Source organism: Cibotium barometz, chromosome 13 (genome assembly GCF_041138505.1).
Source record: "Cibotium barometz isolate CiBa-2024 chromosome 13, ASM4113850v1, whole genome shotgun sequence".
Taxonomy (NCBI): Eukaryota; Viridiplantae; Streptophyta; class Polypodiopsida; order Cyatheales; family Cibotiaceae; genus Cibotium; species Cibotium barometz.
This window is the reverse complement of record NC_141058.1, coordinates 33,003,188-33,015,896: the sequence shown is the minus strand read 5'-3', so window position 1 is coordinate 33,015,896 and position 12,709 is coordinate 33,003,188. Positions and strand designations below refer to the sequence as shown.

The 12,709-nt window shown below is 45.1% G+C and overlaps 1 protein-coding gene across 3 annotated transcripts in view; it reads left to right on the top strand.

Annotated features, from left to right (window-relative positions):
* LOC147632611 (uncharacterized) overlaps window positions 1-12,709 on the top strand; it is a 171,836-nt gene that overhangs the window by 133,164 nt on the left and 25,963 nt on the right. Inside the window, exons 10-14 of one of the 3 annotated variants that reach the window (XM_086807394.1) lie at window positions 2,480-2,552; window positions 2,635-2,742; window positions 2,890-2,982; window positions 3,846-3,954; window positions 4,151-4,428. In XM_086807394.1, coding sequence (XP_086663520.1) covers window positions 2,480-2,552; window positions 2,635-2,742; window positions 2,890-2,982; window positions 3,846-3,954; window positions 4,151-4,317 — 550 coding nt within the window. In that variant the 3' untranslated portion in view covers window positions 4,318-4,428. Of the gene's footprint in view, window positions 1-2,479; window positions 2,553-2,634; window positions 2,743-2,889; window positions 2,983-3,845; window positions 3,955-4,058; window positions 4,429-12,709 lie in introns of those variants that run through there. The other 2 variants (XM_086807395.1, XM_086807396.1) reach the window with 2 other exon arrangements.

Here is a 12,709-nt window from a genome sequence, read left to right as displayed (position 1 = left end):
AGACTACTTTAAGAGCATCCTAAGGCATTCAAAAGGATCTTTAAGTACATATTGCCCCATCAATTTTTTTTTTCATATGGACATGGCCCAATTCTTTGTTTCCAGAAAGCTACACCTTTAGTCGTGTCCATACATGTTATTTGGGATGACCCATATACCCTCTGTGCCCAGTGGGAGGGTCTTCAAGAAGGCTAGTTCAGTTGGAATGGAGGGCTGCTTTTTTGGGTATCTAGAGCTTTAGACACTTTTCTTTTCAGAGGTGAGGATGTACTCACTTGCCATTACTGGCCTCTAGTGTACCTCCCACCCCACTCCTGCATATGTAACCTTCCTCTGAAATTAGCCACCCATGGAGTGACCACCAAACATAACACCCCTCTCCCCTCCTAGAATTTTACCCATGGATTGAGCACCAAACACAAATGCACCGAGTGTCTTATATTTGAGTGCCCTCAATAGCCTCTGTGTATTTGGCCCTCCAAATCTGTCAAGCTATGATGCTGGCAATGAGGTCCCAAGCAGTATCAATCCTCTCTGGATGTGGTCTATAATACTATGTATGAGGAATATCTTGTAGCATGCAGTGTTGGGCCACACCTCTGCATATTATTATGGCGGTGTCCAGATCCCTGCCCTCAAAAAATATTTGTGGACCAGACTGAGTGAGCCAAGAAATAGTGCCCCAAGTAACATTAACGGTCTCTCTCCTCGTTTTGCACATAAGCTGAGCTATAGAGCGTCAAATCCTCTGAGCACCTCTACACCTCCATATGCAATGTTGCACTCTCAGAAGCTACCGGACATTTGGGTCAGGTGGGGTCTACTCCAAAAATAGCCCTCCACTGGCCACCGTGTAAGAACCAAAAGAAGTGGGAGATTTGACAACTCTTGTATGAGTGCCAAAGTTTGTGCCAAAATCTCTTTTGAATTAATGTAGTGATGTCATAGCTCTCCTAGTGCAGCCTGAGTGTAGTAGTCCTCTAAATCTGTCCAAGTAGAAGGAGCCTGGCATTATGGACAATGTAGCTGAAAAAAAAGGCTTACTCTTCATAGGATTGGCTGCATCAACCCCCTCCAGGGTCCCAATGAAGATATCTGGTAGGACATCCACCATACAACCATAAGCACTAACACCCATGGGTCACAATATCAGGCGGAGGGTCAACATGCCACTGCTTTCCTGAGCGGCTAACTACTTTCACTGAATGAAGGGCAACACTAGGAATAATCTCCTGCATGTCACATTTCAACAATCTCTATCTTGGCAGGATAGAATAAAAAACATGAACTCCTTCCTCATCTTGATCCAACAAGGCTAACACCTGTAATGGCACTCCTGTCATGAAGAAAACTCCCAGCCACCTAAGATGACGTTGACTGTGAAATGTGCGAGTAATCCACACATGAGGTTCGGGTCTTTTGCAAGACGTTAATATATCTTCTTCTTTTTCCTCTTCTACCCACTTGTATCTCCCCAATCTCGGGCATATCATATCCTGACACTTGAGGTAGATGAAAAGAGCTAGAGAAAACGTCCCGCAAATCCCAAGAAAACATGTGCTGTGTGGCCTGCATAACTTCTCGTCCTTTTGGCGGCTGTCAAAAAATGGAGCTTGAAAGAGTAAAAAACCCTAGGCAATAGTGCCTTCACACAATGGTTTTTTTACATCTCTGCATATATATGCTTTTTTAAGCCTTTAAAAAACATTCATATGCCTTAATAAACGTGTGTGCATAAAAAATAGGGTTCTGCTTTTGATAAGCTAGATGTGCATGATGTTTTTTTTTTTTTTTCGTTGTGCGCAGTCCTGACCACAAATTCAGCACATGTGTACAGCAACACATCTGCCCAACAGTTCAAACATGTCTGCAACCTTCCCTTTGTACAGCTAAGATTCCACTGTGGACTCAGTCCGAAGCCAAGTCCTAGTCTTGCTGGCCTTCCACAACACGCTGAAGAGAGCTCAAGAGTACAATACAATCTGAACAGGCTCACCCCACTTATATAGACATAAGTCAACCTATAAATAGTTGTCGACTTAACAAAAGGTTATAACTTATGGGATCCTCTAAAACCCTTCGCCCATGTTATTAGCTTGCTGCACTAATCCTTAGGGTCCCTTAACCCAAGATTAGGCTCTCTAATCATGTTATTAGCATCAGATATGTAACAATTGGGATGTTAGTGAGACTTGCAGTGCAGGTGGAATGAAGCAGGGCTGGTCTTCATTACTGTTTTTTACACACACACATGCAGGCACATGCACACAGTGCACACCCCCATGCACATGCATACACAGGTGCCCAGATGCCAGCCGATCACATGCACACATCCGCTTGAATGCACACGCACATGTGCACCCACATACACGCACACACTTCTCAGTGGTTGTTACACCATTTGTTATTGCGAAAAGTTTGCAGGACAGGTATTTTTTGGTGAGTTAAGTTTTCTTGTTCTTTTGTTTTTGTGTGACAGGAAAGACATGGAGGATTGGTCGAAGTATCTAAATGCAAATCTGAAGTTTCCATCAGTCTTTCCAATTCGATCTGTATGTTACGCGTTGAACCTTGTATGTTACAATATGCAATATTGTGCTTAGAAGTAATGTCCTTGCTTTTTGGCTTTTACAGGTTTTAGCTCTGCGAGTTGCAATTTGTGATACAAGTGTAACACAATCAATCTACCATGCTGCATGGGTTGAAGATAAAGATATTTCTGACAAAGCGGTCCTCCATGAGGTAGCCAAGATGCAAATTGTGAACTTTGGAAACCATAGTGAGCCAAGTTTCAGATGAAAGCTTTTGGCCATAATTGGTTCTATTTTGGGTTATATGATACTCATTTGATTCTTCTTTGTCTCACTTGTGAGGCTAACTATAATACAGGTACTCAAAGAGGCAGGCTTTGATGCTGATATGTTACTGGAGAAAGCCAACAGGCATAAAACAAAGCAACGCCTTAGGGACCTTACCACGGAGGTGAGTATAAAATGCCTGACTTTTTTTTAGGAGCAAGACGAAATGTCTTACAAATATTGTGTTTTTTGTTATTTTCTTCTTCTATATGAGTATCAAGATTGAGGACATTTGTGACAATGGCTGGGGATACCATGAGACAGTGAACCATGATAGAGCCTACATGGTGAGGGTGATACATCAGGCCTCCTGAGTTAGGCCATTTAGACAAACCATTGTTGAAAATTAGCCCATAACCTTCTCCTCGATTTAGTGTAATACTTCCCTTGTCATCGGCTCTTGCTGTCTTGGTTTCCGCAAGGTCTAACTCTGATAACCTAGTTGTGTCCTCATGCAAATCAATAAGCTTCACTCACTGCTTTGCAATCCTGGCATTGAAATCTCGAATTAGAATGGTGTGCCCTCATCGCGTGAGGAGGCTGTGAGAAAGATTGTGGTTGAGCCAATTTTTCAGGCAGTCACATACCAATATGGGGTTTGGTCTCTATCAGCTGGTTGTCTCCCCAGGATTGCACTTCTCTCTGAAGATATCCAGATGGAAAAATTACCACCTTTCCAATGTAGCCTGGATGCCCCCAACCTTTGATGTCACCGAAATCAAGATCAACTGTATTATAAAAATGGTTGTTCATTAGCGTTCGGTCTTTTAGACATGTGTCATGGATACAGCTACAACATCCCCCAACAAAGATGGGATTTACAGACCCAAATTTTAGGCATCACATTGATTATGAAGTCTAAGAGAACAGGGTTTGCAGATAATCCTTAGCTGATTTGGGTCTGATCTGCACTTCCCTGTATGTTAACATATCTGCCATATGTGCCCTCACACTGTCCTCGATGAAGCTCATATCAAACTCTTGTAGGGCCAAGATCCATCTCTGTATCTTGGAAGTTGGGGTTTTCTCCTGGAAATCTCAGCAAATGGGGCAGCAAACTGCAGGATGTCAAGACCACAAAGGGTCTGTATATCAGGTAACTTCTCAGCCTCTTGATTGCATAAACCAGTACCCATACTAATAGTTCCACCTCATGCCAAGATTTTTCATTGCCCATTGTTCTGCTGATGTAATACACAGGTCTCATATATGATTGCTTCATTCCCTTTTGCATCAAAACTGCTCCAACTGTATTACACAAAGACTTAGATAGAAGGTTTGTGTCCAATCAGGTGGCATCATTATGGGCAAGGCGGAGAGCAGGTCCTTGATGTTGTCAAAAAGCTCCTCTTCTTCAACACTCCAAACAAAGGGATCTTGTTGGCTCACCTTCTGCAAGGATAGAGATACTCAACTAACATGGAGAATGATCTGGGAAGATATCTCTCCTTCTGAATGAAGCTATTGAGTTCCTTAGTTGTCTTGGGACTATCCATTTGCAGCAGACTTTCTACCTTGGAAGGGTCAGGGGCTATCCCATTCTCACTAATCTCATGCCCAAGCAACACTACTGTTGCTCTTGCCAACTTACATTTATTTGGATTCAACTGAGCCCCATCCTCATCAAGTCTTTGAAATACATGATCCAGCTTTTTGACATGAAGCAGCTTGTCACTGTAAACACATGTCATCCATAAAAACCCTAACAAAAGTATCTTGTCCATCCAACTTTGAAAACTTGCATATGCATTCAAAAGTCCAAAGGGCATCACTTTATAACAAAACACCTCCACCTCCCATGGAGTAATGAAGCTTGTCTTCTTTTGATCTTCTGGAGCTATCCTGAGTTAGGAATAACCAATGAATTCATCACATACAGAGTACCTCTCACTTCCTGCAACTTGATCCAAGATCTCATCCTGAAAAGGTAGAGGATAATGATGTCTTCTTGTGGTTGCATTCAAAGGTTTATAATCAACACATACTCTCCATTTGTTTCACTTTTTAGGCACTATGACCATAGGGGACACCCAATCTGATTCAGCAACCCTGTAAATGAACCCAACTTGCAGAAGTTTGGTCACCTCTACCGCTAGTACTTGCCTTTGAATAGTCCCTAGCCTTGTAAGTTTCTGTGCTACGGGCTTCATCCCTCTTTTAACTTGATCTCATGTACCACACTAGAAGTCCCTCTCAGCATATCAATCCTCACCTTTTGACCAAGCACATTCAATTCCAAATCTTTAATCACCCCCAAACACTTTACCTTGGCACTGTTAGCCATCTTCACACTAAACATGGATCTCCCAATAACTCTTAACTCTAGGGCATTAAGTGCCTCCTCAGTAATCACACATACCTGAGCTCCACCATCAATGTAAACTTTGCTTATCTTTCTACCATGGATCTAGACATCTATCACAGGCAATACATCTGACACCTTACTCGATTGAACCACACTTGCTTCAGGCACCCTAACCTTCACTCTTCTGATGTTAGTAAGCTTATGCCATTGTCTTCTCACACTGGAATTCAGCTGCAGCAATTGTCCATAGGTAATGTTAGCCTTTTGTGCTTTACATTTGCTAACAAACTATATGGTGCGTGACCTTCTCCCAGCTGATAATCACCCATCCCAATCTTCCTTCTCCTATCGCTAACCTTTCCTTGCTTACTTGATTCACCCTGTTCCATGGGAGCTTTCCCTTTTCTTGATCTCCTCTTGGCTCTTTCTTCCCTATCTGTGACTTCATATTCTGACCTTTGCAACCTTCTTCTTTTGTTGGCCATCACATCAACCTCATCTATCTCCTCTGGAACAACTTCCAAAATGTTCACATTGCCCAAGGGACCTTGAGCCTGACCCTGTACTGGCAATTGATTCCCATTTTCCCTATTTTTGTGGTCCATAAGTCTATCCCCTTTCTGTCTGTGAATCACTGGGTATATTCCACCTGGCTCCTTTCTACGCTGAAGACACTGAGGTGCTATGTAACCACTCTCCCCACAATTGAAGCATTGTATCTGTTCCAATCTATTTCTTGGCTGTCTCTCCCCTTGTGGCCTTCTCACTCGATTTTGAATCCCTTGGACATCAAGATTAAGATTGCCAATCTGCTCAGTAAGTCTTTGGATCTCCTGATGCAATCCATCCTGAACGCTATTTGATTCCATCAACCTTGGAACTTCCACTGGGATTCCCCTTTCGAAATTGCCAATAGGTAGAGGATCCACTATAGGATCATGCTGTATGTGCTCTTGTTTGATTTGCATACCTGCTTCTCTTTCCTTGCTAGCTCCAGCTTCCTCATCTTCTTTCTCCATTGCTCAGTTGCTATCCTTACAGCTTCAGCAAATGTGTCAGGGTCCTTCAACTCCACCTTCTCTTTGATGCTTCCATATAATACACCATTAAACCTATCCTTTTTTAAGAAATTAGGTGGTACCTGGTTCTCTCCAAAGGCTCTGAGTATCCTTCTCCAAACAGCCTCAAACTTGCCCACAAAGGTTGACATCTCTTCATTCTCTCCTTGGTACAACTAGCTAAGCTCCTTCCATAGATCTTCAGGACTATCTGTCTTCCCATATTTCCTTCTCAATGCGTCTTTCAACCTGTCCCAATCCCCTTTTTCAGCATCTATAATCACATCCTCGTACCATTCCTTGGTTGGACCTTCTAGAAGCAAACTCACCATCCTTAGCTTGTATGCATCCTCATCCCTGTTGCTACTCAAAGTTGCCAGCTCAATCCTCCTGAGAAATTGGTTGACAGCCTCAATTCTTTGCCCTCTGAACACTTCATATTCCATACTTGCCATGGTCCTGAGTTGATCACCAAGTGGATTCCAACCTAGAGATCAAAGCCCTTAGCAAGAACTCTCTAATCCTCAGTGGGGGCACCAAAACATGTGAGGGCTCTGGGTAATGGCCTCTATAACACCATCTGACATCACACAATAGTGAAATATACTGAAACCAAAACTAGGGGTTCCCAAATCACCTGCTCCAAAGCACCTAAGAATTCAACAAATTTTCTCTGATCCTCTAATGATCAAACAAGAATTCAAACCAAGTTTTGTTATCCCCTTGAAGAGATGGACGCAGTCCCCTGCACTTCATTGGTCCTCTATATGAATGGACTTTTATCCCCCTTAAACTTCAGAAAAGCTCCATAATGACAACTCACACTTTAATTACCTTTGATCCTTCACCAGCCTCCCTGCTTAAACCAAAACCTGTCCTTCTTGACACCAGATCTGTCCCAAGCTGGCTACCCTCCTGACAGTCCAAAGTAACCTATCCCTTATACCTAGATTCAAAACACAAAACAGAACCCAAACATTTCGAGATATCCCTCGGAGGTGCCTGCTGATGATTGCTCTTCATTGGTCTCCCAATATCTGTAGTTCCATTTCCCCCTCCAGCTTGAGAAGATCCAGACTAATTGTTCACTGCTGGACAGATTTTGATCCTATATCTCCCCACAACTCAAGCCTAAATCTTCCTTGTTTGACAGAATTCATGATACCAGATCTGCCTCAAATAAGATCACCCCTTGACAGCTCAGTAAAGGTAACCCTCCTCTGTTCTTTATGCTATCTGAATCCAAGGCACAAATAGACCTGTTTGCACTTATGTTCCCCAAGGGATTCTCCCAAATTCAAACCTGAGACCACCCAGCTAGGAGTCACCGATCTCCTTTCAAATGATTTGTACAAACAATAGACTCAATCCAAATTAGCTATCTCTGTTCAATTTCTGAGAACCACTCAAACCCACCCAATTGCTGAAATCAAACCAATATAACCAGAGATAGATTCCTTTAGTTCAACACACACACAAGCCCAAGACTTGGGATTAACAATCAATAGTCAATTGCCCAAATGTTGAACCATCAGATACAGAATACTTTAGACACTCAAACAACATTTTGTTATATACAAATCTAACAGCAATCCCTTCTCACTTGAGCTTCTCTGAATCACCTGAACAAATTGAAGAAGTGTAGCCACCAAGGGTGTCCTCATGGACTGTCCACCGCACACGAATTGTCCACCCTACACGGACTGTCCACCACAGCAGTGTCACACCGTCACAGTGAGTCAACAGAGGCGCCAATCATTGGGATCATCTGCAGCATTGAAGGCTCCAACGACACTGACAGCACTGACTGACACTCCAACGGCATCTCTAGAGATAGGAGATTCTACCAAAGCATAGTCACAGGGAATGGGCATTTTTAGACTCAGGAATGTTGGGAATGGCCGCATCTTCCCGTTTCCATTCCTGTCCCATGTCACTCTATAGTCACAGGGAATGGCTATTCTCAATTTTTCCGTCCTTGTTCTCCGTCCCCATTTTGCGTCCCATGTGACTATGTACCAAAGGCTATGCTGCCAGCTCATGGCATCCACCAAAGATAGGAGATGCCACTGATGGGACCTCAAGCATATCTGGTCCCTTGACTCATCCTGAAGGATATCCGACATCCTTCATTCTTCATCTCTCACTCATCTTCTTGGAGGACATCCTTTTGATCCTTATCCCAGGAGGACATCCTCTTCATCCACCTTGGAGGACATCCTTTTCCTGCATCCTTATCTCACTTTGGAGGACATCCTTTATGTTCATCCTTCATACCACTTGTACCTTGTGTTTAGTCAGCAGCTTCAGCTGTGTCATCCTCTTCACTGTGACCTGTGCTGAGTGTGCACGGTACAGTGAAGGACATGTATTAGTGTTCTCTGAGTAGCGCAAGTGTTCTCGTTCCTTCTTGTGTTGTACTCCGATACATAGTGTCTTCTGTGTTGCGCCGTGAGCATCAAGGACTCCGGACATACTGTCCAGAGAAGCGCCACCACGTACTGTGCCTGGAAACCAACCCTGCTATAGGTACACTAAAATTTGGCACACCTGGTGGGATGGGGGGAATTCCACCTTCCCCCCAACCCCTTAGTTCCATTGCTCCCTTCCTCCTTGTTCTCCCTTCCATTACTCCTTCCCCCATTTTGCATTGTGTTTTTCAACACTGCAACCTTATGCTCCAGTGCACTACTCTCCATATCACCAATTCATTTCACCCAACCTCTGCTTGGTCTCTGTTTTTAGTCTTTGGAGTGGCTTTTTGCCCCATCATCTGCTTGACAGCTTGCTAGGGTATTTCCCTTCGCACTTGCCTGTGGCTCTTCTCATTTGTGTTTTTTTTCCAACGTTGCTCGGCCGATGTACAGTCTAGTATGAGATCCGAGGGAGATATCATTGTCTCTTCCGAGAAGGTTTTGGGCCGTTACGCAAGGTCATGGAGTTTGAGGATCAGAGATGCCTGGGATTGTTCCTACTTGAGCTCAGGAGACATAGAGAGACCCTCTTGGCAGACAGGAGACCGAGCCGTGATGTACCTAGATAGAGGACGCTGGCAGATTTCTTCGGCACTAGCACCAGCAACCCAGCTCACTCACCTCATGATACCTCCTCCATTGGGCCATCAGGGCACCAACCACGTTCCCAGGGAGTCACCACTGATAGAGCAGTGATCTTATGTCGTGCTCGTCGGCCACACCCACCAGGATCCCGACCACGGCATCCTCACCATCGCTAGATCACAGGCATTATTGCTCGGCATCGGAGGCGCCTACCTCACTTCTACGACCTCTCCATTCTAGACAACCCAATGGCGGAGATATTTGATCTAAGGAGAGGGCAACACTTCAACTGATCAGCATACATGGATCTACCTGATATACATTTTTCAATATTTTCCAGTATTTTCTACTCAGTATCATCTCGGAGTCTTACAATTCTGTTCTTATAACTGGAAGACAATCAGGTTATTGTACTTTTTAGTCTCATTTAGTTGTTCTCTTTGATGAGACACCAACTTCAGATGTACTCTCAATTTTGGTCTCATAGGCCATCATGGCCTCTTAGAGATGTTAATATATCATTTCATTTCTCCCTTTGTATCCTATGGTGGATATTTCTTTTCCTTTCTCTCTCTCTATCTTGTGGTGGATGTTTCTCTTCCCTTCTCTCTATACTTCTACATCCTATGGTGGATAGTTCTTTTTTTTTTTTTTCGTAATGGTTGGTTACATGCTCTTCGGTGGATAGTTCTCTCTCTCTCTCTCTCTCTCTCTCTCTTAAGATGACCTGTGCGCCTTTGCCTGCCTCCGTGCGCACCCCTGTAGGCCACCCCGTTGTCCTGTGCGCAAGCCACCTTGCTGCTCTGCACGCCTCTGCCTGCCTCCGTGCGCACCCTTGTAGGCCGCCTCGTTGCCCTGTGTGCAGGCCACCTCGCTGCTCTGCTCTGCACGCCTCTGCCTGCCTCCGTACGCACCTCGCTGCTCTGTGCGCAGGCCACCTTGCTGCTCTGCTCTGCACGCCTCTTCCCACCTCTGTAGGTTGCCTCGCTGCCCTGTGCGTAGGCCACCTCGCTGCTTTGCTCTGCTCTGCCCGCCGCTGTAGGCTGCCTCGCTGCCTTGTGCGCAGGTCGCCCTCCCTTTTCCCACCCACCCTTGCTCAGGCCCCCAAGGCAACAACTAGTAGGGGAAAACATGTCTCAACCCTTGGAGGGGGAACAGGATGGTGAGACAACCTTTCACACCCTTACGAAGGCACCAAATGCCTACCGCAGAAAACTGAGGGAAGGAATCATGTCCCCCGGCTCACGAAGGATTACGAAGATGGCCCGATGAGATGAGGCCCTTTATGAGGAGATACATCTTCACATAAGGACAGAGATGAACACCATGCGACAGGAGCTTGAAAAGGAATGGACCAAGAAGATGCATGCCCAAAGGAAAGTGATATACGAAACGCTGAAGGAAGAGATATATGTCCAATTGAAGGGAGAAATGCAAGCCCAAGTACGGGTTGAGATGGAATTAGCCGAAGCCTTGATGCAAACGGAAATGAAAAAAGAGATGCAGAAATGGAAGGATGACATGCTCCGAGAGATTGGCACAACAGTTGCATCGTACGAAGGCACTTTGAAGACATGTATGGCTGACCGCGAAAAAGACATCACAGAAATGCAAAACACTTTGGAATCATGTAAGGCAAAAGTGGCTGCAAGTGAGAAGGAAATGCATTCATGGGCTGAAATTGCTAGTGCCACAAAGAAACAAATTGAGGAAGTCAACCCATGGATTGAAGTAGTAAAAAAACAGAAGGATACACCAGTCAATAAAGTAGAGGTGATGAATGCTACATTGGAAGAGGAAGCCAAGAGACGGGCACGTGCCTTACATGTACGTGTAGTTGGGTGGGAAGATAAGGGAAATCCCCAAGAGGATGCAAAAGCTCTTGCAACAAAAATTGGAGCCACTGGTGTATTACCGGACCATGGCGAGTAGGCAGAGATGAAACCAAGGCGAAGATATTGATCATCAGGTTTGGTGACTTGGAGAAGAAAAAGGCCTTCTCTCCAAAAGGATGGCCCTTAAGGGGGAAAAGATTTATTTGGATAAGGACCTTACACCGGCACAGATAGCACACCGGAAGGAACACATGTGCAGTATACAGAGATGGCCAAGTCATCATTACGGAGAGGAGGCCCGCTAGACGGTGCGCGGCCTATGAGACCTTGCGATTCACGTTGTGTAATTGCAACGGAGCCCTTAGAACAAATGCAGGATACTTTGAGGATACTTTCAGACACAGTGATATTGCTATGTATACGGAGACCCATCAGTGCACAAACAAGAGGCTTCCTGACATACGGGGTTATAGATGGAGACCAATTTTCCGCCCTCAGCCACGCACAGTGGGAGGTACCAGAGGATCTGGAGGAGTGGCAATACTTTACAGGGAGGAGCTTTGTGACAAAATACATGTGGTACATAGAGATGTAGATGCGAGGAGGTACATGTGGGTCCGAATATGCAAAAAGGGGCTCCGCAAGCTATATGTGGCAGTATGCTACTCTCCCCCAGCCCACTCCAGGTTTGCATCATTAGGAGAGTCGCCCTATATACCACTATATGATGATATCATGAGGTTTGCCAGCATGGGAGACATATTATTATTGGGAGACTTTAATGCACGTACAAGCACAGAGCAGACAGAGCTGTATGATACTCAAGAGGCTATGTACTGGGAGATCACGGCAGAGGATGTAGGGTTGCAGAGATCAGCACAGGATGAGGGGGAGATTACAGATTACGGAGGCATTTTCTCACACTCGGGAGTGCACATGGGTTGGTCATATACAATGGCTTATCGAGATGGCAAGGATTAGATGCTCTCACACATTGGAACTCTAAAGGGGGAGCGAGCACAGTGGACTACTTGATGGGATCTCCTTCATTGATACTTGATGTGCGGGGTTTCATGATTTCCAGTAGGCCCATTGGCATAGCAGCCGATCATGCATACCTGAGTTTCACACTAGTAGGTAGATTCCCGAGAGATGGGCCAGCCACTCATCTACCTAGGTACCCGAAATATCAGTTTACACGTGAGACAGTTTGGGTTTACCGAGATGCAGTATTTGATGGCTTGTTCGCTTTAGACCTGCATAGCCCTCCGGACGAGATCACGAGAGGATTGGCAGGTGTACTACATGCATCCGCCTCATATGCGTTTCCCTGCACTATGATCCCTTCCACCCACCCCCGCAACACTGCCCCACAGAACAGTTGGTATGATGATGAGTGTTGTGAGACACGAGCACAGCTACAGCGTGAGATTGCCATTGGGTCTCACACGCATAGACAAGCCAGGATGATCTTTCGGCGCCTTGTGCGGAGGAAGAAACGAGCCTATCTGGCTAAGCTAGAGGAGGAGATCTACCAACTCTTCCTGGGGAAGGACAGCAAGAGGGCATGGAAGATGTTTCAGGAGAGACAGCC